Source organism: Petromyzon marinus, chromosome 19 (genome assembly GCF_048934315.1).
Source record: "Petromyzon marinus isolate PM22_M1 ecotype Great Lakes invasive population chromosome 19, UKy_Petmar_22M1.pri1.0, whole genome shotgun sequence".
Taxonomy (NCBI): domain Eukaryota; kingdom Metazoa; phylum Chordata; class Hyperoartia; order Petromyzontiformes; family Petromyzontidae; genus Petromyzon; species Petromyzon marinus.
Genome location: NC_133685.1, coordinates 4,593,163 through 4,619,427, shown reverse-complemented (window position 1 = coordinate 4,619,427; position 26,265 = coordinate 4,593,163). Strand labels below are relative to the sequence as shown.

Genomic DNA, 26,265 nt, shown 5'->3' with positions numbered 1-26,265 from the left:
CTGAACCGTTTCGCTCCGCAAGCTCCCGGGCTTGCGGAGCGAAACGTCGGGCATTGTGCCGGACAGCAGCAGCAACGACGACGACCACGACGCCACGTGGTGCAAACTCAAGGACTTGTCGGAGATGAACGCAGCACCGAGGCAGTGCGGTTGTCAGGGCCGTCCGCAGGGAGAGAAGGGGGTTGTGGTTGGTTGCAGGGCCCGGGATAAATCACATCGCGTGGGGGGGCCCCGACGCCTTCAAAACAATATGGGAAGTACTGCAGTGATGTCGAAGGGTGCTCCATCCCCCACCTCCACCAAAGCGCAGGGCCCGAGGCGGTCGCCCCACGTACCCCGAGGGACGGCTCCGACAGAAGTAGTTTATTAGAGCGTCTTGGAAAGATACGGATCCTGGCGAACTGCAACCGCTCGCCTATGTTTACGAGCGTTTAATCAACTAAAGTAGCATTTATATTCTTGGTTCTTTCGGTAAAGTCACGTAGAAGGGAAACAATAAAATAGTAAAAATATAAAACAATACAATTCTCACGACGTTTCGACTGCAACACAAGCAATCATCATCAGGTGTGAAAACCACAGCAAGAAAATTTGAAAAAAGTGGCGGTTATTTTTAACGTTGAAAAAATAAAATTTGAAAAAAGTGGCGGTTTTTTTAACGTTGAAAAAATAAAATTTGAAAAAAGTGGCGGTTTTTTTAACGTTAAAAAACCGCCACTTTTTTCAAAAATTATTGCTGTGGTTTTCACACCTGATGCTGATTGCTTGTGTTGCAGTCGAAACGTCGTGAGAATTTTATTGTTTTATATATTTATTAGTTTATTGTTTCCCTTCTACGTGAATTTACCGGAAGAACCAAGAATATGAATACCTGCAGTCACGAAAGCTTTAAATCAAAATTTAAAGTAGTATTGTTATGTTCTTCAGCAGTGGCAGTCAGCATAATGGGAGCCAGGGTACACGAGGATCATCTGTTGGAAACCTTCCAAAACGAAAAACGTTTTTTTTTTTACATTTGTACATAGAGACGTGATTTCAATGGACATTCTAGATTTGAATGGACATTTTCTCCCGTAGCTTTGTAAATGTTTTCTTGTCTCTGAGAGGAAGAAGAACCCCCCCCCCCCCCCAAATTGCTATGTGTCTCTGTGGCATGCGAAACGTTGCTGCCAGGGAAGTTTAATCGCGAACAGACAGAGACTCTTTGCCAACCTGCAACGCAGTATCAACGGGGCGTCCACGCGTGTGCGTTCTCATTATTGAAGAGACACGCGCAAGTAAGCACCCCTGCACCAATGGTAGTCTTGCCAATGAGAGTTTGGTATTCTCATGCATCTGACGGAAGAGACCTCGCTCCAGCCGAGTGTAAACAAAACATCGGCGTTTGGGGACTCGTGCGTACAAGTGTGCCGCATTGGATTGCTTTTTTTTAGTATGTGTAAGACTTGCTTAAGCGGGTATTGTAATTTTTCACGCTTACATGTGCATGAAGCCCGCATATAACAGGGAGCCGAATGTTTGTTAATAATGTCAGGGAATGCGACACCTTTGCTTCGCTGGTGCAGGAAGAATTACCTCGGTTTTTTACACTGTAATTGAAACAGAAGGGATGGATGGGGCGGATGATAAAGAGTGGAGTGGGCTGTAGTGGGGATTGCGTTTAGGAAGCGGTAGTGCTTCAGTTAGCGCAATGCGCTACAAACCCGGTCACCCGAGTTTGATTCCGGCTCACGGCCAACACCGGTGACGATTTTATCTGACTCGTTCCTGGGCCTCCTCTAGGTCGACTCAGTTTCAAATGAGTGTCTGGTGCGGTGTGTAAACATCTCCACTGGGGAGGCAAAGGCGGACCGGCGTGGTACTGGCCACCCACTCCTTCGTGTGCCGTGCCGGCCTTCATAGGTGCTCGCTAACAGCACTTGCACCAACAGTCTATTAAGGCTATACGGGGGAATTTGCACTGTGGATCCTCATGTGCAGCGTTACATTTGATGTTTTATTACTTTATTATATTTCATCACGTAAAAAAAAGTTGTTCAAGAGTTGAACATTTTGGGGACTGAAACGTAGCTCAGCTTTTAACATGGGGGGGGAGTGAGTCAATGGCAAAACGACGTTCGATCGTTTAATGGGTTTTCATTTACCGAACAATGTTTTCGTGCTCGTTAAACGAGACACGCCTGTAAAAAAAAATCCATCCTTTTCGTCTCGAATCAAATCTAATGTCATTTATTCCAATCGTGGGCCCGCTGGATCTCACTGCCCGCCACGAGATGGATATTTTAGCAATGGCCAATTCAAATCCAAGCCCACGAGGTGTGTTGCGAAGGGGCACCGCCAATGCCACCACCTGGCCAACAAGAAGCCGCCATTCCAATTCACGTGAATCGGGACAACCCGATTCACGTGACCTCGTCCATCCCTCCGACCCACCTCGGCTCCCCTCTGACTACCCCCCCACCTCCCACGCCCAGCACCACCCAACAAAATATTTGACTCACCAGCCACCGCGTTGGTTATTGTGCGGAATACTGACACCACTGGTCACGCAACGATTCATTAACACACTGCTCTAGGCCCTTCACACAATAAGCAGATATTCATATTGCCTACGGAGGTGTTATGGGCCCATTTTCAGTTGGGTACCTACTTTGCTTGTCTGATTTTAAGATTCGATAAGGAGTCTTATGTCTGCAAGACAAAGACTCCCGTAAAGCCTTAACAGATTGTTGGGGCAAGTGCTGTTAGCGAGCACCTATGAAAGCTGGCACAGCACACACGAGGGGGTAGGTGGCCAACACCACACGCCTGGCTGCCTTTCTCTCCCTAGTGTCGATGTTTACACTATTCCACCAGATACTCATTTGAGGCTGAGTCGAGCTAGGGGAGTCCCAGGATCAGTTCTGGTGTTGGCCGCCGAGCGTGAATCGAACGCGGGTCGCCGGCTTCGTAGCGCAGCGCGCTAACCACTGCGCCACCGCTCCCCCTGCATGTCTGTGCAACACACGGAGTCATCAACAGAGAGTCAAAAATAAAGAGAGCGTCGGGTGACGATGGGTTGGCGAGTTTGAGAACAATCCAATCAGGGATGCGTGAGTACGTCCACACATAACACAGGTGAAGCCACCAGGGCCACCGCAAATACGCCGCCGTAGCACTCACCACAGCTTGTCTGTCAACACAAACGTCCACGCAAAGGTCAAGTCCCTGCGGGACGGACGAGCCATTAACATAATAGTGAATCACGGTGGCACACTTTGAGCTCTGCGTTCGTGTCAAAACCAGATGAAGTCACTTCATCCCTGCCAACATTTGATATATCATGGACATCATTGTCACCAGCCATGTTCAATCCCATTCCACTGTGCTGTCACCACCACCACCGTCTATCGCAATCCTGCGGAATAATAATTCCATTGGTCTCCAAGAATATTTAGGAAAATGTTTGTCCGACAAAATGTGGGAAAAGCACTGGCTCCGTGCGCCGAAAGCGATTTCGGATTTGTATATCTCCCGACCCATCTTTCCCGAGTGAGCGTCAGTTGTTCACTCCAGCCCGTGCATTGTGCCCGTCGTTCAGTTCCTGCCTCGCGACAGCTTCACAATGCAAGCACACTCCTGCATCTAGCAAGATTAAAAAAAAAAACTGAAATAAAATACCAAGCATGTGGTTATATTGTTTATTTCTTATTGGAATAATAATAACGTGCTTTATTTACCCAGGAAGGCCTCTGAGACTCAATACTCTTTCCAGGATGATCCTACAGATGGTGAGCAAATTCATTTTTTTAATAATAATTATGACAATGCCATTTATTTACACATGAAAGCTTGACTGAACCTCAAGACTCTTTTTCAGGAGGGTCTTATATTTGGGTATGTTTGGCTAATTACATGAAGGAGTGTTTGACATGTCGGACAGCGAGAATCCCAGGGAAAATTCACACACACGAGAGGGTTACACTCTGAGCTCCACATAGACAGATTCAATAATCTAAACAAAACTTTTTTTTATTTTACTAAAACTAAACAGATCTTTAAATTTTACCAGATAAAGCACACTGAGCTATGTAGCTCTTTTTCAGAAGCGACCTGGCCACAAATGATAGCTCAACGAAGTGGCTTATCATCGTGTGGAAATTTATGGCAGACAAATACTGTAAACGCGCGTTGATTCTTAATGTGGAGGGAAAAGCCGGAGCAACCGGAAACAAAACCACGCGATCACGGTGAGAACACGCAAACTCCAAATATGCAGGCGTCAGGGTCGGGATCGAACCTACGTCCTCCTGTATACAAGGCGAGATAGTTAACATCTCGACACCACGGCTGCCATCTCCTGGCCACCTCGCAGCAAATTTGTACCGGTTCTCATCAAAGTTCCCGCTCTCTCTATGTTACTTAAGTTCTTCCTCCTGCTCGTGGTCCCCACACGGGTGTGGCAGGGAGACGAAGCCCTCCCTCTAAACCCAGGAGCACAGAGTTTGAGAACTATTTCTCTACCCCCCTCCCTGCGTCGCGGTTTGTGCTCTGTACCTGGCTCTTATTGGAATATAGCAAACACGGTTTAACATGTAGTAGGCTTTCGCGACCAATATCCATAATACAGATTTTTTGGGGGTTAGATCGAGGAAATATATAAATGTGTCGTTAAACCCGCCGCCACCCGACACAGACAATTAGTAAGGTTGGTCACGTAAACAGAACGTGCTAATCTGTTACGAGTACAGCACACCGGTGCGTTGGAGAGCAAAACCACAACATCTTCCGCACACTGGTGTGTGTCGGGTGGTGGCGGGTTTAACGACACATTTATATATTTACACCATCTAACCCCAAAAAACCCCCTGCATTATGGATAGCAAACACATGAAAACAATAAAATAAATTATCGCACGAAGCAATCGTCACAGCCCAAAAGTGACTCTTTCCATTCCCCATACGCTGGCGCCCACGAACTGTGTGCCCTGCCCTGGAGCAAGGGTACACGTAAAGGAGTGCTTCCAATAAAAACCAAAATAAAACCTCCGCGTTCATCTCTTTGGGATTGGCTGGAAGGGAGCCGGTTGGCCTTGTGGGCGATCGCCCTGGACGAGAGCTGGCATCCAAATCGGGAGACACCGCCGTCAAATGATTGGACCAATCTCCCACCACCCACCTCCAAACCCGCCGCTGATAGTGCGCACGCAAGGCCAGCACGGCACGGGGCCACCGCTGGCTTGCGTTCCGTCGATGCTCTGCACCAAAACTTAAAAGCCGCCCTTCAAAAAATTAATTCCGTAAAACAAACCACAGCCCTTGCAATCTGCTTGCTATAGCACTCGTGTCTTTGGTGGGGGTGAGGGTCTAATGACGGCTGGATCCTTCGATTCATGAGGGCCCCCAGATCTTGAAAGCCCACCTTTCCAATACTAGATATGTGAACAATATTGGTGGCCGTGATGTTGCAAAATATTCAGAACGGCTAATCTGCTGTGAGGGTCCCCTCCAGAGCAGGCTAGCAGGCTGTTGTAGCCTGCTATCGTTCGAATGTGGCTGTTGATTCCCAATTGTCACCGACACCTATACTTGGTTGCAGGTTACGTGCGTGTGCATCAGAGGGAGCGTGCACGGAACGTTGCATTGAATCATCGAGTGAAATCAACTCTTACCCTCGCCATAAGTGCATCGAAATGGGCGTATGAGAAATTCGTTATTGTACTTACAGCGTGTGCAAATTATACGCACGGGAGTTACTGAAGATCACGAAAGGTGGACAGCATCTGTCATAGACATCAACCGTCGGTTATGAGGATAGACGATACGATCTAGACAGAGCTATTTCAGACACGCAACTAATGATGCAATTTTGCTAATGGTATGAACGTAGTCGTATGAACGAAACAGAAAAAAAAATAAGACATTTCCAACGAGATGGTGAAAAGTTACGTGAGAATAGAATCGACACTTACGTGAAAGCACAGCCACAGATCGTGATGATTCAACAAACCACTGGAGGGGTGAATCCCTTGAAAACCTCATGGAGAGCGCTGCCCAAGGTCACATCAATATCCGACCGGCACAGGTCCGCCCTGACCCATTGGCATCATCAGACGACAGCCAGATTTGTGGAGAAATCTTCCCGTTGCGTTCTTAAATAGATGGAAAAATGTGATGTCGTTACTTGTGAGCCAATGCATATGAATGCATTCATCATTGTAATTACTGGCGAAACGTCGTACTCGAATTGTAAATGTTGTAGATTACCTCTCCAACACACCGGTGTGCTATACTCGTAAACGAATTGCCATGTTCTGTTTACATGACAACCCTTACTAATTTACTGTGTCGGGTGGTGGCACCTTTGACGACGCATTTATATTTACGCGATCTAACCCAGACGCCTCTATTATGGATCATATTGGTCGCGAAAGCCTACTACGTGTTAAACTAACTTCCAGTCAACCCATAGCACGTGGGTCCCTCCCGTTATCTCCCTGCCTTCAACACTTTACATGGCGACAAAGTACACGGGGCCTGGCACAAGTGCTGTGGTTACTTCACCGCCGGGCTGAATTGTCTAGCCCGCATGTCGTGCAATTGCACGTCCAAGCAGATTCTGTTTGGTCTGATAGAGAAGGGGGGGGGGGGGGATAAACTGACACAGCGCGGGCTCGAGAATAGAGATCTGGTACAGGAAGACTGAGCTGAACCTGTCAAAAAAACCTTCCCAGTAACGTCTTTCATGAGGGGAATCATGAAACACACCGTTTGGCAGTTGGTAGCAGCTGCTCTCCAGCAATAGCAGAATACGGCTGAGGGATGCTCACACGCACGAGTAGGGCAACCAGTCGGTTAAAACCAAAGCATGGTAACATGGTGGGTGGGGAGAGCACAATCGGTACATCTGCCAGTCATCTCAGTCGGTTAACCCTTAACACCCGAGTCTGTTCCGTGACCGCCTGCCAGCACACTTTAGACACTTCACGTGGTCTAAAAGTGCACCTAGCCTGGCGCAAGCACAATGGTGACATTGATACCCCATTTCCACTGGCGCGGGGCCATCACGGTTTCGGGGTGGTTTTTCCACTGGTTATACCGAACCGGAAGGACGAATGCGTGTTAAGGTGTTATCGGCCAATTCATGAGTGAATACACGTGGGAGAAAAACCGAAGCACCCGGAGAAAACCAACACGTGTGAGGGGGAAACACTCTATCCCATACAGAGGGAAGAGGTCAAAGACCACATTTTTGCTTGACTGCCTCCTTCCCGGCAACGTACGTACGTTTAACGTCTTTCGCGCTGTACGTAGCCAGCCGCGCTAATCGGTGGTGCAGGGGAAGGACAATAAACTAAAACACAAAAAGCACTTCTCAAGAAATTAGCTCTCAATCTAGATGATTTTAAAAGTGCATAAAAGCCAGGCTTGACACCTCCTCGACGCCCACGGGAAGGAAATTTTGCAACCTTTGTGCGATCCACCAACCCCTCGCCTTCCAAAGAGCCGGATCCACAAGGCCACAGTGGAGCCAAGTGGAATTTCCACGAACCGGTGCAGGGCTCAAGTAAAGGCGAATGTTGGTGTGCGCGTGCATCCTCGATTGCCCGCCTCACCCTGCTCTCTCACCAGCACCTCCTTCTGACACGCGTCCTGCACGTTCACGGTGCAGTTGGCCACATTCTCCGGCGCGGAGCAGTCGTCGTTGAGTCTCAGCTCCTCGCACTGGTAGCACTGGATCTGCAGGGAGTGTCCTGTACAGCGCAGCGCACGGCGGTGGGAGAAAAGAGGAGGGGGTGAGAGGCAAAGATGCCGTGGTCATGTTGGCGGTAGTGCCTCGATTCCAGAGGACCGGAGTTCGCAGTGATTTTGTTATGCTCCTGATCTCGTCAAGGAGCGTAAATCATCAATCCTCGCAGTGACGGATTTTGTCTTGCCATCGAATAAAGACGGTTACCGCATCGCGCGCTTTAAGATGCGCTGCTGCGGCCATCCGGGACGATTTTCCTTCCGATATTGGAAGCCACTGGGAGCTATTCACTTTTAAATCTAGAGAGGAATGTGGAATTTCCACCACTGGTTCAGAGCCGTAAACCTATAGACTCGTGTTGCTCCATGCCAAATTGAGATGGAATGGACTCTGAGCTCTTTGAATGATGAAAAGGAACGAAAATAATTAAACAACAATACGAGCCAGAGACAAAGGGTCGATTGTGAGCGTCCGAGCTTCAGTTCACTCTTCTTTGAGACGAAGCTTCAAACGTACAGTGAGGGAAAAAAGTATTTGATCTCCTGCTGATTTTGTACGTTTGCCCACTGACAAAAAAATTATCAGTCTACAATTTTAATGGTTGGTTTATTTGAACAGTGAGAGACAGAATAACAACAAAAAAATCCAGAAAAACGCATGTCAAAAATGTTATAAATTGATTTGCATTTTAATGAGGGAAATAAGTATTTGACTCCCTCTCAATCAGAAATATTTCTGGCTCCCAGGTGTCTTTTAAACAGGTAACGAGCTGAGATTAGGAGCACACTCTTAAATGGAGTGCTCCTAATCTCAGCTTGTTACCTCTATAAAAGACACCTGTCCACAGAAGCAATCAATCAATCAGATTCCAAACTCTCCACCATGGCCAAGACCACAGAGTTCTCCAAGGATGTCAGGGACAAGATTGTAGACCTACACAAGGCTGGAATGGGCTACAAGACCATTGCCAAGCAGCTTGGTGAGAAGGTGACAACAGTTGGTGCGATTAATCGCAAATGGAAGAAACACAAATGAACTGTCAATCTCCCTCGGCCTGGGGCTCCATGCAAGATCTCACCTCGTGGAGTTGCAATGATCATGAGAACGGTGAGGAATCAGCCCAGAACTACACGGGAGGATCTTGTCAATGATCTCAAGGCAGCTGGGACCATAGTCACCAAGAAAACAATTGGTAACACACTACTCCGTAAAGGACAGAAATCCTGCAGCGCCCGCAAGGTCCCCTTGCTCAAGAAAGCACATATACATGCCTGTCTGAAGTTTGTCAATGAACATCTAAATGAGTCAGAGGACAACTGGGTGAAAGTGTTGTGGTCAGATGAGACCAAAATGGAGCTCTTTGGCATCAACTCAACTCGCCGTGTTTGGAGGAGGAATAATGCTGCCTATGACCCCAAGATCACCATCCCCACCGTCAAATATGGAGGTGGAAACATGCCTTGGGGGTGTTTTTCTGCTAAGGGGACAGGACAACTTCACCGCATCAAAGGGACGATGAACTGGGCCATTTACCGTCAAATCTTGGGTGAGAACCTCCTTCCCTTAGCCAGGGCATTGAAAATGGGTCGTGGATGGGTATTCCAGCATGACAATGACCCAAAACACACGGCCAAGGCAACAAAGGAGTGGCTCAAGAAGAAGCAACATTATGGTCCTGGAGTCGCCTAGCCGGTCTCCAGACCTTAATCCCATAAAAAAAATCTGTGGAGGGAGCTGAAGGTTCGAGTTGCCAAACGTCAGCCTCGAAACCTTAATGAATTGGAGAAGATCTGCAAAGAGGAGTGGGACAAAATCCCTCCTGAGATGTGTGCAAACCTGGTGGCCAACTACAAGAAACGTCTGACCTCTGTGATTGCCAACAAGGGTTTTGCCACCAAGTACTAAGTCATGTTTTGCAGAGGGGTCAAATACTTATTTTCCTCATTAAAATGCAAATCAATTTATAACATTTTTGACATGCGTTTTTCTGGATTTTGTTGTTGTTATTCTGTCTCTTACTGTTCAAATAAACCTACCATTAAAATTATAGACTGATAATTTCTTTGTCAGTGGGCAAACGTACAAAATCAGCAGGGGATCAAATACTTTTTGCATCACTGTACATGGGGCACCCAGCCAACGGAATAGGCATAAAAATTTACAATTTATTTTTTTTTGGGGAGGAGGAGGGGTGACGGCGCTGGGGGGGGGGGGGCATTCGAGTTTTCAAGAAACAAATATACTATTTTTTACAGCCGGTACAATGTAGACAGTTTAATAAAACAGAATTAAGTAATAGTTGTTTTCATTACCCCATTGCATCATGGTCCCACAGGCGTGGAGGGAGTGCATTTGCCATTTCGACTTACGGCTTTACTGCTGGACCAGTCCTATTAGCGTCTAGGATGACACACATAGATAATACTTTACTCAGTGAGGCGCTCCTCATGTTATTAAACCAATATGCAGTTAATTTTAATTTATTCTAATTTATTTCTGCGCATGAGCCCCGTGTAGCCGGCAATGTATTTTGACAGTCACTTAGAACATTATGATTCGGGCTATTGCATCAGTAGGCATACTTTTGGGATGAATACCATGACCATCATCATCGTTGCGTCATAAGCTATGATCAATCCACTCCTGGATGAAGGGAGACCACGCCGAGCCATCGCCATCTCGCATGCTGCTTCAATGTCACGTGGAATTATGTCACTCGGTCCTGACATTTGCCTATGACGAATTTACCCCTCAATTCTCCCCCCCCCACCACCACTCCCTGATATTGTCAGATGTTGGAAGATAACCAAGGTTGAGGCCAGGTTAGCATGTGGGTGGGCAAAAAAAAGCCTTGGAAAAACAATGTACAGAGGAGTGCCACGGTGGCGAGATTCTAACTACCTCGTCTGGTATGCAGGAGGCCGTGGGTTCGATCCCGACCATGACACCTACTGTATATTTGGAGTTTGCGTGTTCTCATCGTGGTCGCGTGGATTTTTCTCCGGGTCATTCAGTTTTCCACTCCACATTTGGAATTAGCATGCGTTTAGACCAATCGGCTGCGATAGATTCCCACGTGACATGCCACTTCGTTGTGCTATCGTTTGTGGCCATGTCACTCCTGAAAAAGAGCTACGTAGCTCAGTCAGCCTTGTCTAGTAAAATAAAAAAAATAGTTCGTAATATTGTAGGTTTTTCGCTGCAAGGTGGCCAGAAGGCCATCCAGAGAATTGATTCTCGAATATATCTCTGACTGTATACAACGCATAGGCATAAGTTTTCTCCTTGTATTCCAGTTTACTGCCACATACCAAACATTCTTAATGCAGGACCACCTTGAAACAGAATACTACATTGTACTCGGCGAGGCTATTTATTGGTAAATAAATGGCCTTACTGCTCCTACTTATCCCACTCTATGGCACACTGCCTACACCGATTATAAACTGGTATTGAACCATTACTGCATGAAATATTTGGCTGAGAAAAAAAGGTACCCTGAGCCACAACAGGCCATGCTGGGCCGCATATAAATATTTGATATATATTTTTTACCGATATTTCATTACATATTCATTACATGGGCGAGGACTCTGCAGCAGCACGCTATGCCGTCTTAATTAAGTCTAAAGCTTAAGCAAACCGCCCACATACCCCCACTGCTAATTGTGGAATATGGAGTCGGCGGGCTGGGCGAAGGTGCGTGGGAGATTTTAAAAAAATTAGTTCACGCTGGGAAACTGGGGAGGAACACTTCCAGAACTACTTCACGGTGATTGCATCACAATCACGTTTGGCAAAATAATACCCAACTGCCCCCCCCCTCCCTGCCGTGGAGCCTAAACAGGCAAGTGCTGTTAGTGAGCATCTATGAAGGCCGACACGACACACACATGCGGAGGTGTGCGGCCAGCACTACGCCCGGCCGCCTTTGTCTCCCTCGTGATGATCTTTGACACACCGAACACCAATTTCTCATTGCGAGGCTGAGTCGACCTAGGGGAGGCCCATGACCGGTTCAAATAATCGTGACTGGGGGGCCGTCCATAAATGACGTCACGCACCTGGGAGGGGGGGTCAGACATTTGTGACGATGTGTGACAAGGGGGGGGTTTGAGAATTGTGACGTCACATCAAAATGCGCAGCTTTAAATCAATACAGACAACACGTTCTACTTAAATTTTGATTTAAACCTTTCGTGACTGCAGGGATTCATAATCTTGGTTCTTTCGGTAAAGTCATGTAGAAGGGAAACAATAAAATAATGAAAATATAAAACAATACAATTCTCACGACGTTTCGACTGCAACACAAGCAATCATCAGGTGTGAAAACCACAGCAAAAAAAACGCCACTTTTTTCAGATTTTCTTGCTGTGGCTTTCACACCTGATGATGATTGCTTGTGTTGCAGTCGAAACGTCGTGATAATTTTATTGTTTTATATTTTTACTATTTTATTGTTTCCCTTCTACGTGACTTTACCGAAAGAACCAAGAATACGTTCTACTTAATTAAATATACTTTTTAATAACTCTTTTCTCCTACAACATCAGAGGGCAGCGCCACATTAAATTCGCACTACAATGACAATAGTTAAAAGCGATTTGAAGCATATATTTTTTTTTTGGGGGGGGGGAGGGGCAGAGCTTTGTGACGTCATATTTGAGTGTGGGGGGGTCTGCCTTTGTGTGACGCCGTGTGACAAGGAGGGGGTCAAAAATCGTCCAAAATCGCGTGACGTCATTTACGCACGGCCCCTGGTGTCGGCCGTGAGCGGGTATCCAACTCGGGTCACCGGGGTCGCCGTGCAGCGCGCTAACCGCAGCGCCACCGTTCCCCACACACAAACACGGCCGATGCGCTGTTTTGTTTTCAGTCCAAAATGCAAGGCTGAAACAAAGTGAGTGATGATAGGCTAGCAAAGAGTATGATCGTCATGGCGCGAGTAAAAGTGAACAAAGACGTACAGGCGCGTTCGACTCTAAACGGTCGATGATATAAAATAGAGCAAGTTGGAGTGAGAAAGAGAGAGATAATAATAAAAAAATCCCTTACGCGTAATTTATGCACAGCGTTCGCGTCATTCAATTCAACCAACCCCTTAAACCCGGAGCTTTCTGCAGTCTAATTGTATTTTTTGTTTCTTACTTTGAATACGAATGACGTTCGTTGAAAACCAACGCACGTCCATCAAACGTACATATTGTCAATCACTCTGAAAGGATTCGCCCTTCGCGGCACAAATGGTTATCGCCGCACGAACAAAGCCAGCGTGGATCTCTCTGGGACATCCCCACAGGAGGCCGTGTGATCATTAGGCAGCAAATATTCCCATTGAATCGCATCGCTGCCATTACAACAATAATGATGATGATTATTATTATTCACTGTCCGCTGCCACTGCTGACAGAGCTGGCAAGAGCACGCGCTTTTGGTGGATGTAACTACTGCGAGGTTAATTCCTGCTGGGTGGTGGGGGGGGGGGCTGGTGGCTTGGAGAGGGGCTAGTGGCCTGGGGGTGGGGCTGGTGGCCTGGGAGGGGTTGGTGGCCTTGGGGGGGGGTAGTGGCCTGGGGAGGGGCTAGTGGCCTGGGGGGGGGATGGTGGCCTGGGAGGGGTTGGTGGCCTTGGGGGGGGGGGGGGCTGGGGGGGGTGCTGGTGGCCTGGGGGCGGGGGCTGGTGGCCTGGGGGGGGTGGGGGTGGTGGCCTGGGAGGGGGGAAAGGGGGCCTGGGGGGGGTGTTGGGTTTTTTATTCCGAGCGTGGCTCGGAGCCCGCATCATTACGGACGTAACTAAAGTTTAAACATTGGTGCGCACCCAATACGGCAAAACAAAAGACGCGCAATCAATGTGGGGGGTGTTTTTTTATTTTGGTGTATTTCCGTGTGCGTGTACGCAATGGACCGGCGTTCGGGAATGATGTTAGGGGGCAGAGATGCGTGCTGCTGTAGTCGTCCATAGTAAAGGTTTTTGGGTTAGATCGCGTTTATTTATAAATGTGTCGTAACCCTCCACCACCCGACACGGCCAATCAGCAAAAAAAGTGTCACGTTGACAAAAGACAAATAATTCACTACTTCAGCCCACCGGTGTGTTGAAGAGTTAATCCACATTTACAGTTTGAGTACGACGTTTCGCTGGTAAATACTTCCAGCATCATCGGGCAATTCGCCAGAATGGTAAAGTGAGGGCTTTACCATTCTGGCGAATTGCCCGATGATGCTGGAAGTATTTACCAGCGAAACGTCGTACTCAAACTGTAAATGTGGATTAACTCTTCAACACACCGGTGGGCTGAAGTAGTGAATTATTTGTCTTTTGTCAACGTGACACTTTTTTTTGCTGATTGGCCGTGTCGGGTGGTGGAGGGTTACGACACATTTATAAATAAACGCGATCTAACCCAAAAACCTTTACTATGAATAATATTGGTCGCGAAAGCCTACGTGTTAAACTGCTGTAGTCGTGTTATTAGTTTGCACACTTGCACTTGCAATCCAGAGGATCCGCCTGTTCGATCTCCCGGCGTGGCTGGTAAAACAAATGGGTCGAGTTTCTTAAATAACTTCCCCCACCACCCCCCGCCCCCCTTTCACCCGGCAGAGTGAACAGGTAACCACCGCATTTTGGGGTCTGTGTGGTAGGGTAAAGTATGGGGGTGCTGCCTCCTTTCTAGATTTGAAGCTTTCGTGACTGCAAGGATCCATACTCTTTGGTTCTATTCGGTAAAGTCACGTAGGTAAAAAAAATAAAACAACAAAAATCACGACGTTTCGGCCACAACACAAGCGGCCTTCATCAGGTGAAGGGACCAGACTGTCTCGAGGACAGCGCTGGAGTGAAACACAGCCACGCTCAGAGTTTAAAGGTCGCGGTCTGAGCGTGGCTGTGTTTCACTCCAGCGCTGTCCTCGAGAGCTTAAAGGTCGCGGTCTGAGCGTGGCTCTGTTTCACTCCAGCGCTGTCCTCGAGACAGTCTGGTCCCTTCACCTGATGAAGGCCGCTTGTGTTGTGGCCGAAACGTCGTGATTTTTGTTGTTTAATTTTTTTTACCTACGTGACTTTACCGAATAGAACCAAAGAGTATGGTGCTGCCTCCTCTTCGTGGTAGAGGAGGCCGAACAAGCGCCCTCCGGAGGGGATCTCCAGAGCTGCCTCGAGTGAAGGCCATTCTGCCCAGCATTGTTGTGAATGAGCGGTCCTTGTCACAATTTGAGCTAATGCGAGAAATCCATAGGTGTTCGAATAAGGTTTTAAAATGTATTATTTATGTGTATATACACAGTGAGGGAAAAAAGTATTTGATCCCCTGCTGATTTTGTACATTTGCCCACTGACAAAGAAATGATCAGTCTATCATTTTAATGGTAGGTTTATTTGAACAGTGAGAGACAGAATAACAACAAAAAACTACAGAAAAACGCATGTTCAAAAATGTTATGATTTAATTGCATTTTAGTGAGGGAAATAAGTATTTGACCCCCCTGCAAAAACATGACTAAGTACTTGGTGGCAAAACCCTTGTTGGCAATCACAGAGGTCAGACGTTTCTTGTAGTTGGCCACCAGGTTTGCCCACATCTCAGGAGGGATTTTGTCCCACTCCTCTTTGCAGATCTTCTCCAAGTCATTAAGGTTTCGAGGCTGACGTTTGGAAACTCGAACCTTCAGCTCCCTCCACAGATTTTCTATGGGATCAAGGTCTGGAGACTGGCTAGGCCACTCCAGGACCTTAATGTGCTTCTTCTTGAGCCACTCCTTTGTTGCCTTGGCCGTGTGTTTTGGGTCATTGTCATGCTGGAATACCCATCCACAACCCATTTCCAATGCCCTGGCTGAGGGAAGGAGGTTTTCACACAAGATTTGACGGTACATGGCCCCGCCCATCGTCCCTTTGATGCGGTGAAGTTGTCCTGTCCCCTTAGCAGAAAAACACCCCCAAAGCATAATGTTTCCACCTCCATTTTGACGGTGGGGACGGTGTTCTTGGGGTCATAGGCAGCATACCTCCTCCTCCAAACACGGCGAGTTGAGTTGATGCCAAAGAGCTCCATTTTGGTCTCATCAGACCACAACACTTTCACCCAGTTGTCCTCTGAATCATTCGGATATTCATTGGAAAACTTCAGACGGGCATTTATATGTGCTTTCTTGAGCAGGGGAACCTTGCAGGCGCTGCAGGATTTCAGTCCTTCACGGCGTAGTGTGTTACCAATTGTTTTCTTGGTGACTATGGTCCCAGCTGCCTTGAGATCATTGATAAGATCCTCCCGTGTAGTTCTGGGCTGATTCCTCACCGTTCTCATGATCATTGCAACTCCACGAGGTGAGATCTTCAATGGAGCCCCAGGCCGAGGGAGATTGACAGTTCTTTTGTGTTTCTTCCATTTGCGAATAATCGCACCAACTGTTGTCACCTTCTCACCAAGCTGCTTGGCAATGGTCTTGTAGCCCATTCCAGCTTTGTGTAGGTCTACAATCTTGTCCCTGACATCCTTGGAGAGCTCTTTGGTCTTGGCCATTGGGGAGAGTTTGGAATCTGATTGATTGATTGCTTCTGTGGACAGGTGTCCTTTACATAGGTAACAAGCTGAGATTAAGAGCACTCCTTCAAGAGTGTGCTCCAAATCTCAGCTCGTTACCTGTATAAAAGACACCTGGGAGCCAGAAATCTTTCTGATTGAGAGGGGGTAAAATACTTATTTCCCTTATTAAAATGCCAATCAATTTATAACATTTTTGACATGCGTTTTTCTGGATTTTCTTGTTGTTGTTCTGTCTCTCACTGTTCAAATAAACCTACCATTAAAATTATAGACTGATCATTTTATTTGTCAGTGGGCAAACGTACAAAATCTGCAGGGGATCAAATACTTTTTTTCTTCACTGTAAACTAGGAGAGAACCCGTTGCCCTGCAACACAAAATAATAAACAGCTGCCATGTTCACACTCTTCTCGCGGTCTTGTACGAGGAACACGAAAAGTTTTTTTTTTGTTTTTACACAATATGCATTGTGAGGTTTATCGTTTTGTTTAATATTCCCAAGCATTGAAAGATAATATTCTGGCCAAAAAATGGTTGACGTTAAAATAGGAGCACAAATTGAAGAAGTTTGAGAAATGTTTAAATGCACAGTGGTCAGTCATCTGTATTCGTCACTCTCGCCTCTTTGATGTCGCTATCTACCATCGTTATTGTTGCTGGGAAGCGTCTACCGAAATTCTTCTGCCACTTCAACTCAATTCAACGTTTATTTTGTGACACTGAAATCCCGTTTAGCCAGTTACCCCGCTAGTTTTTTTGGTGGCAACGGCTCGAAGTGTAGCCACTCACAGCAGAGTTTGCATCGGAAGATCGGAATATTTATTTATACTGGAGGAATCCGATGAGCTATAAAAGCTCCCTTTCACAGATGTCCAGTCGGAGCGGGTAAGAACGTTACAACAACAAACAAGAAAGGTAAACATATCACCCAAACACAAATGAACACAACACTAAACCATCCCCATCCTACCAGACAAAGCCCTCTGAAGGTATTAACTTATTTTTTAAATGCTACCTGGCCACAAATGACAGCTCAACAAAGTGGCTTAACATTTGGACATTTATAGCAGCAAATTCATCGAAATAGTCTAAACGCTTGCTTCTAAATATGGAGGGAAAACCGAAGGACCCGGAGAAAAAAAAATCCACACGACCACGGAGAGAACATGCAAACTCCAAATATACAGGCGTTAGGGTCGGGATCGAACCCCTGACCTGCTGCATATCAGGCGAGGAAGATGACATCACACCACCGTGACGCCCCTTAAATAAACGTATTGTTGGGGTGTGCCCAGCAGCCAGCCAGGAAACTCGAGGCATATAATATTGTTCATAGTAGTACGATATAGACTCGAACTTGAGAAACAGCAAGGCTAACAATGAGCCTAGCTCATACATTCATAGCAATCTGCTGCAACAACGAATTTCACACATAATCTGGTTTCCATTCATTTTTGCTCGATTCTAATTGGTCCCATCGGCGCTGTATCGCGAGTTGGAAGAAATTTCCATTGGAAACAATGGACCTCGCGCAGAACTACTTGAATTCTAAATTTACTTTAATCGGCCGCTGTGATCACACTTGGGGCATATCCTGAATATGCCTCGCAAAGACTGTTCATGACGTGTTGTTGAATGTAGCCAATTCAAGTGGAGGAAAACTCCCCCACAATTCAATGGGATGTTTTTCTGTGTGCAGTCACTGGCGACCAGGCTGAGACCAATCCATGAGCTAAGCTTGAGAACCCGGGTAACCATTCGTGTCCGCTGAAAATTGAACCCAGAATCTCGGCTGACGCCAGCTCAGCGGTCTGAGCCCTCAGCCACAAACACGGTCTCCTCACACTGTGTGGTCCTTTAAACTTGTACCAGCCATGTGTTGGGGTCACAGCAATCGCAGGAATGCAAGCGCTGCAGAGAAAGCACTCATTATCTGCTGACAAGTGTCTTACATTAGCGGTGGGCTAATGAAAAGCAATTGCAGGATTCACTGCACACAATCCTGAATTGAACATGTCAAACAATGACCCACAAAAAAACGTTTGGGAAAAAAAAACATGTGCGATGTAGGCTGCCCTGACAGTGAGGGCAAGGTCTCTTAGCGGGCACCTATTTAGGCAGGTTGACAAGTGTGTTCCAAGCTGTTTTGTTCAGGCCGTTCTGGCACACGAGATGGCGGTGACGCCAATCCCTGCCTCGGCTGTGCTCACAAACAGGCACTCGTTATTCTGGATTAACCTGGGGGAACTTCAGAGCACGTTCAAATTACAGTCTTCTCGTCCAGTGCGGCTACCAGCCAGCCACCTCCTATTGTTTCATGAGTGACGTATATGTATGTTGACCTTCTTTAACACCATACGTACCAAACCGTGCTTATCGGAGGTGACTATGGGGTCGAACACATTTTGACCGCGGTCTCTTGTCTTTAGCCACTACTACTGCATCGTTCAGTGTCAATCCCTATTCCTCTCGATCACACATGCGTCTGCAGATGCATGTACGTAGCCAGCCGATTAGCACGTTTGGCTACCTACATGCATCTGGTTTCCTGTCTTCCCCCTTACCCCTCGTTCCCATTATATCGCATAGCTCAGTACGGGATCTATTGATGACTACATCCAATTATGGCTGCATCATCATCAGCAGCAGCCTTCATCAGTCAACTGCTGGATGAAGGCTTCCTCAAGCCGCTGCCGTCTCTCAAAATCCACCGAACATCACCATTGGGCGCATCACCTGAATCGAGGTGGGTTGAAACCTCATGCTTAGTAATACAAGCCCCCCTGCTGCGACTAGCAAACAACTTCAATGCCTCATTAAGAGCAGTGCGGCTGGAGCAATTGGAAGCAATTACGTGCCAAGGAGCAAATATGTTTATCAAGTTTATTGGGTGGGAGGGAGAGTGGAGAAAGAAGCCATCAATCACTTACCCCTGTGCTGTGCGGAGCTGCATTGCAATGCACGGGTGCAACGCTGTGTTGCGTTCGTGCCAATTATATGCGCGCAAGCGAGCAGTTTTAAGAATCAGTGGGGACGATATCGAGTGTGCAGGTGGTGCAACTGCGCCTAGCGCCCATGGTCTCGAGGCGCCGGTCTATGACGAGAGGGATGGGTGGGGAGGGGGGCTGACCACTTAAAAAGGGGCCCTCATCCCATTCACAAGGGGCCACTATCCACCCATGGTACGTCACACTGATGCAGTAAAAAAACATAAATCAGACATTGCAAAAAAAAAGTAGTGGTGGTGGCGTGTTCACGATTTTAATGAATAGACAAAGTTTTGGATGACGCGTAACACCACAGTTGCTCGATCAGCATGGCGTGTGTGGTGGGGTGGAAGAGGAGGTCAAACACCCTCTTCACAAGGGCTCTCTATAGCCCCCTCCAGCAGTGACGGGAGCGAGACATTTCTGGGCGGCATCCCTTACCCCCTCCCCCTTGTCGGCAGTTCGTTCCACCGTTAAAACGTTGTTGAACCCATCTTCTGAGGGTGCACACAAAAAACAATCTCTAAGCGTCCTTTGTGGAGAATGTGGGTAAAAAATAAATCGATAATGCCTCCCTCACCATATATTTGCCTCTTTCCCACGGACTAAAAAGGTCCCTTCAGCCACGCGGAATTATGGAAGAGCACTTTAACAGCGGCAATTTATAGTTTATAGGCAACGTGTTTTCAGAGTTCACGTGTGCACGCGCTCAGCATTCATGGACTTTATTAAAACAAGCTCACGGTGCCGGCGCTTCTGAATAGCTCACAAACGATGTAAAAGTTCAGAAATACATCCACAAAGCTGTTCTCGCCACGTTGCCTCGCAGACTCCGAGTCCGTTGAATAGAAAAACGACACTAGGTCGATATGTAACGCGATGATACGTTGAGCGAGTGGAGTGTATCCCAGCTGCAGTTTGGCCAGTGAGACCCTCCCCTGCCATTCCCACCGACATTCACAGAGACCAAGAGGATGTATGTAAAACTGTTTTTTTAATATATAATAATAATGATCATAATGGACAGTCCCTTTGCAAATTGACATCTGTGAAAATTAGCTTTATAGCCCATCGGATTCCTGCAATCTAAATAGAGATTCTGATTTAAAAATTTCACATTTGGATGAAGGCCACACTCCGGTGTTGATTATCGTTGTTAATTGCCATGTTTTGTTTACGTGACAAACCTTACGAATTGGCTGTGTCGGGTGATGGCGGGCTTAACGACACACTTATATTTCACGCGATCTCACCCCCCCCCCCCCCAAAAAAAAACCCCTTATATTATGGTTATCGTTGTTGTTTCACCATGCTGCACGACGCCGGTCAGTTCCAGTTCGTGAAGGATGAGGTGGCGAAAATATTTCGTGAATTTGCCACGCATCAACCCGACGTGAGATTCGACAACTCATCTCGTTGGGTGTAGAGCCTCAGCGCGCTCTCCGCTGCGCCACCGCTCCTTCTATCAAGGGCAATCTGTTGCAAGCGACCTGCGGGCTGGCAATGCAACGTTTGGGACACGAGAGCGCGTGCCGGCGAAGCTTTGGGCAGCGTTGGCGCATTTGACACGGGCACGCACGTAGCACAAACATAAATTTCGCACGCAGGGCCACGCACTATGCAATCGCAGTGCACGTGGGCGACGACAACAATGACTCCATCTGTTCCGCATTCTCTCCCCACCCAAAAAAAAAAGACCCATAGGAAGCAATCACCCACGCGCCCAGTAGTTCGCATTTAGTTTCATTACCATGCCAGATGCGTGGGTGTGCCTTGAAGTCGTCGACGGCAATCGATGCTGATTAACACATGAATTCCCACAGTGATCAGGCGCTCGATCCAAACACTGATGTGTCGTCGTCGTCATCGTCGTTGTTCTTGTTGCTGCTTTTAAAGTGGCCACTCATATTCTCAGGGTGCCCATATATATATAATCATCCATTATTGAATGCTTATAATTTGGCAGCAGCTTGTGCTTGGTCGCAGAACAACAACAACAAAACCATTGCATAATATCCAGACAGCTCTGGCTGAAATTAATCCCTGAATAAATAACATTGACACGCGCGCGCACACTTAATCACGTGAATATTTAATCACGTGAATTTCATTCCTCAAATGTTCCAAATGGCCACTGTTTGGCAACACGCATCGTATTGAGATCATAGGACTCTACCCAGGAGGATTTGTTTGCCATAAATCTCGGCGTGTGAGGGGCCGTCCATAAATGACGTCACGCACCTAGGGGGGGGGGGGTCAGACATTTGTGACGATGTGTGACGAGGGTGGGGGGGGGGGGTGAAAAATGTGACGTCACAATCAAAATGCGCAACTTTAAATAAATCTAGACAACACGTTCTACTTCATTAAATAGACTTTTTAATCAATGTTTTCTCCTACAACATCAGAGTGCAGCGGCACATTAAATACGCACTACAATGACAATAGTTTAAAGCGATTTGAAGCATGTGGTTTTTTTTTGGGGGGGGCAGAGCTTTGTGACATCATATTTGAGGGGGGGGGGTCTGACTTTTTATGACGCCGTGTGACGAGGGGGTGGGGGTCAAAAATCGTCAAAAATCGCGTGACGTAATTTATGGGCGGCCCCTGATGTTTCACATGACCTGTTAAAGAGCATTCAGGTTAGGCAGGGTTTTTTTTCCTTCCTCCCATGAACGTTATCGCAATAATTATTTCAGCTTGTAAGGCTCACAAGTATTTCACTCACTCTCGAAAGTAGAACGACTTGGAGGTGCGAGGAACCACAAGCAGGAAGACAGCCAGGCAGTGAATTGGCGTCAACCATTGCCCAAGCTCTGCTGTCCTCTATACATTTAAGATGTTTTCAGAAAAAAAATTAACGAGTGCTTACAATGTGGTAGGAGACCGCGGCACTCAATACCACGCATACGGGACATGCCGAGTTCCACATTGTTGCTGTGTTGGCTTCTCCTCGGGAGGCAGGAGAATGACTCTGCCACGATGCACCGGGGGAATTGAGTCTTACATCCAGCGATAATCCACCAACTCTCGCTGCCTCAAGTGCTGCAATACAAGGCGTGTATGACCACAGCCGCCTGGCTCACCGAGACCATAACCCCAACATTCAATCACGCAGCAGTTTAAAACTGTTGCCAAGCCCGTCGACTGAAAGCGAAATAATAAACTTACGGCCTGCGGTCACTCCACTGCTGAACAATGCTCTCGCCGCGCCGTGTTGGTCGTGGGAGTTGCACGGCACGGCCAACCATACTTCGCCACCGCTGCAGGTGCGTGCAGGCTGTTCAAGACGAATGCTGGCCAAAGCTGGGTTCATCACGTGTCCCTGTGCCACGAGGGCAAGGACTCGAACTCACGTGAGGCCAACCAGGTTGACAGTGCGATCCACAACTGCAGCCGCTGCTGCGCGAATTCCAAGTGACCCTTATCGAGCACTGACTGATAGATACCCTAGGGCACTATTTGGAGTGCTCGAACGGAATGTTGTATTTATTTGTAAACGATGCACATCCTTATCACAGTTATTGGCCTTTTCGTGTGAAGCTAAGAGTAAGCAATCAGTGTGTCTCGTAACACTTGAGTTGTTGTTGTTGTTGTTGTCGTTTGTCGTAGGCAGCGAATTAACCCCGAACGCCCCGGTTTATATCCCGCACAGCTATAAAAGGGTCTATCATATAGGTTGTTGTTGTTGGGGTTAGATAGAAGGTTATGTTATATACATGACGGCAGTGTTGAAGTTTCCTCATACATACAAGTGAATGTTCCCGTAGTTAGTTTATGTAGACGATAGCGCTTCGCGACGAGGAATGATCACAATCATCAGCCAGCATCACTCCACTGCTGGATGATTTAATTATACGTAATCTACAGGCGCTTGATCTATGACCCATGCGCGGTGCAATGCGAAGATGATAAGATGCCACAACTTTCCACAAAACGTCGGTAGAAATGTGCTGATATGGAAATGCTATGGATTGAACATTTATCATTGCCATATTGTCACAGTATGCGCACAACACGAACGCCTGTGACATCGCGGTTGTGATGTATAACGCTCCGGTGTTCCGTCGGGTTCACTCCGCGCGTTGTTCGGCACGTGCAGCGAAACGTCGGGCATCGTGCAGAACAAGGCGCGGTGCTGCGACACCTGGGAGAGCCACGCGAACTCTTGTTACGTTACCCACAATTAGCCGAGGCGTACAATCGCAGCCAAAACAAAAAGACAAAAATCTCCCCTCCCCCGTGTAGCTTTTTAACAGACTGCTGCGGGCAAGTGCTGTTAGCGAGCACCTACGAAGGCCGGCACGGCGCGTCACGCCCATCCACCTTTGTCTCCCCGGCGCTGATGTTTTAAGGCCGAGTCAACCTAAGGGAGGTCCAAAGACCGGTTCGGATTCTCGTCACCGATGTCGAACTCGGGGCGAAGGGAGAGGAGGGGGGAGAGGGGGGACGGGGGGGGTGTCTCTTCCCGAGGTTCATGGCGCAGTGAACCAAACCACAAGCGCCACCGCTCCTTCCCGACACAATCCCACGTGCAAGGGAATAACGCGCGGCTCCCGTACGAACTCACCTGTGGCGAACAGATGGCCCCAAAGTAGCAGGCACAGGGCGCGGTGCATATTCGCTGTCGCTCTCCTCAGGGTGGATTTGTCGTCGAGATGATCCCTGCGGTAATGTCCTCGGCGCGGCCGAAGGTCCAGCGCGCAACGATCGCGAGCCGCGTGAACAACGGTGACTGTCGATCGCAGTGCGTTCGTTGCCCGACTATTGCTTGCATTCATGGGGGTAGCCTCGCTATGGTGATTATGGAAGGGTGGACGAAGCCGGAGAGCGAATGGGTGAGGCGGTGTTTGTTGGTTGGTGGGGTGAGTGGCAGGCGAGTGGGGTGAATGGATGGGCAAAGTCGGTGAGTGGGTGGATAAGTGGATGGGTATGTGCGCGGGTGAGTGGATGGTTAGGTCGGTGAATAGGTTGGATGGGTTAGTGAGCGGAACGAGTAGGTAGGTGTTGTGAATTGGTAAGCAGGTGAGTGGATGGGTAGGTATTGGTGAGTAAGTGGGTGAGTGGATGGGTAGGTATTGGTGAGTAAGTGGGTGAGTGGATGGGTAGGTATTGGTGAGTACGTGGGTGAGTGGATGGGTAGGTATTGGTGAGTAAGTGGGTGAGTGGATGGGTAGGTATTGGTGAGTAAGTGGGTGAGTGGGTGGGTAGGTATTGGTGAGTAAGTGGGTGAGTGGATGGGTAGTTATAGGTGAGTAAGTGGGTGGGTAGGTATTGGTAAGTGGGTGAGTGGGTGGGTAGGTATTGGTGAGTAAGTGGGTGAGTGGATGGGTAGGTGAGTGGATGGGTAGGTACAGGTGAGTGGGTGGGTGGGCGAGTGGATGGGTAGACGAGTGGGAAAAGGTGAGTGCAGTCAGTTGAGTCGATACGTGGGTCAAGATGTCGCAAGCACTCGGCTTTCTGTGCGAGCGGTTGTGTGGAGTTGCGTGCGCCCTGATTCGATGCCACTTGTCTCTGCCCGTGTGAGGTTGCGAGCTGGGCCAATGTTCGCAAGGATGCGTCTGCGACAATGTGCTTTGTGGTGTGCGTTGTATTTGAATTTGTCTTTGCGCGTGAGCTTATACGTTGTGTGCGCGAGGTCGCGTGTGCATATGCGTGGTTTGAATTGAGAAGCTGTGCACGTGACGTTGCGTCTGTGTGTTTCTGTGGGACGCTAGTTAACAGCCGTGTGTGTGTGTGAACTTGTGCTGTTGTGTGTCTGCGTATCTGTCTGTGTGTGTGTCTATGTCTATCGGTGCGTGTGATGCAAGTTGAGATGTGTGTGTGGGTGCGTGAGTGAACTTGTGTGTCGGCGTGTGTCTGTTTGTACGTCTTTGTCTATATATCTGTGCGTGTGATGCAAGTTAAGAGCTGCGTGTGTGAGTTAACTTATGCCGGTGTGTCTGTGCATGTCTTTGTCTATCTGTATGTGATGTGAGTTGAGAGATGTGTGTGTGTGTGAGTGAACTTGTGTGTCGGTGTGTGTCTGCGTCGCGACACGCGTGTATCTACCCACGTGTGCGGTGTGAGTTTAAGCGCTGCGCGTGAGATTGTCGCTCTTGGATGTCATCTACCTTCACGCAAACTCCAGCCGGAGTTGTTTGGTTTGTTCTAGCAAGGCGTCCGATGAGCCGTGGACCGCCGTCTTCCTCTTCTTGCACGTGGCGTCACCGTTCACAGAGAGCTGAAGCCGCCACAGCCGCCTGCTACAGCGCTACATCGCATCCCACCCAGTGAAGAGCGACCCACACGAGAGACGACACAGAGAGAGAGAGAGAGAGCCCGGGTGGAGTAGAAGAGCCGTCACGCTGTCGCTGGAAGAACTCTCAGCGGCACAGGGAGCCTCGGCGAACAACGAGCATCGCCAGTCACGGTGCAGCGCACTCATCGGTTGCGCATTCGCTTCCACGCCGGCAACATCGCGGGAATCGCCGACTTCTGCTGCTGCTGCTGCTGTTGTTGTTGCTTGTTACTCACTGCTGCGTGCTGCTGCTGCTGCTGTTGTTGCTTGCTACTTACCGCTGCCTGCTGCTGCTGCTGCTACTGGGTCAGCATGGAGCTGCTGCTACTACACGGGAGTGTGTGATGATGCAGACACGTCGAGGCTTGACCGCTACCGAGCCCTCTTTGCGCATGGAATAATAAGCGAAGTTGGGAGAAATCGTTGCGAAGAAGACACCGCGGAGGAGGAGGGGAAGGAGGAGGAGGAGGGGTGGTGGAGGTTGGGGAGGAGGATGATGATGATGATGGGGGAGACGCAGGGACCGAGAGGAGAGAGGGGGGGGAGGGTGAGAAAAGGCATCTTTCTCGCGCTCCAAAGAACACATCACCGCCACTGTTAAGAGCATCGTGTGGGATGAGAGGCGAGCGCTCTACGTGCAGCGGCAACCGCACCGCGCGCTTCATCCATTGCACACTGCATAGACTGCATCGTCGTGAGAGGGCGACTGGGCACTGGCCACAG

At 48.3% G+C, this 26,265-nt stretch overlaps 1 protein-coding gene across 3 annotated transcripts in view; it reads right to left on the bottom strand.

Annotated features, from left to right (window-relative positions):
* The window catches only part of LOC116943754 (ly6/PLAUR domain-containing protein 1-like), a 35,464-nt gene extending 9,199 nt beyond the window's left edge, over positions 1–26,265 (bottom strand). Inside the window, exons 1-3 of one of the 3 annotated variants that reach the window (XM_032956940.2) lie at positions 25,376–26,265; positions 23,833–24,056; positions 7,596–7,733 (exon numbers count right to left, since the gene is read on the bottom strand). In XM_032956940.2, coding sequence (XP_032812831.1) covers positions 7,596–7,733; positions 23,833–24,043 — 349 coding nt within the window. In that variant the 5' untranslated portion in view covers positions 24,044–24,056; positions 25,376–26,265. Of the gene's footprint in view, positions 1–7,595; positions 7,734–23,832 lie in introns of all 3 variants that reach the window. The other 2 variants (XM_076067960.1, XM_032956941.2) reach the window with 2 other exon arrangements.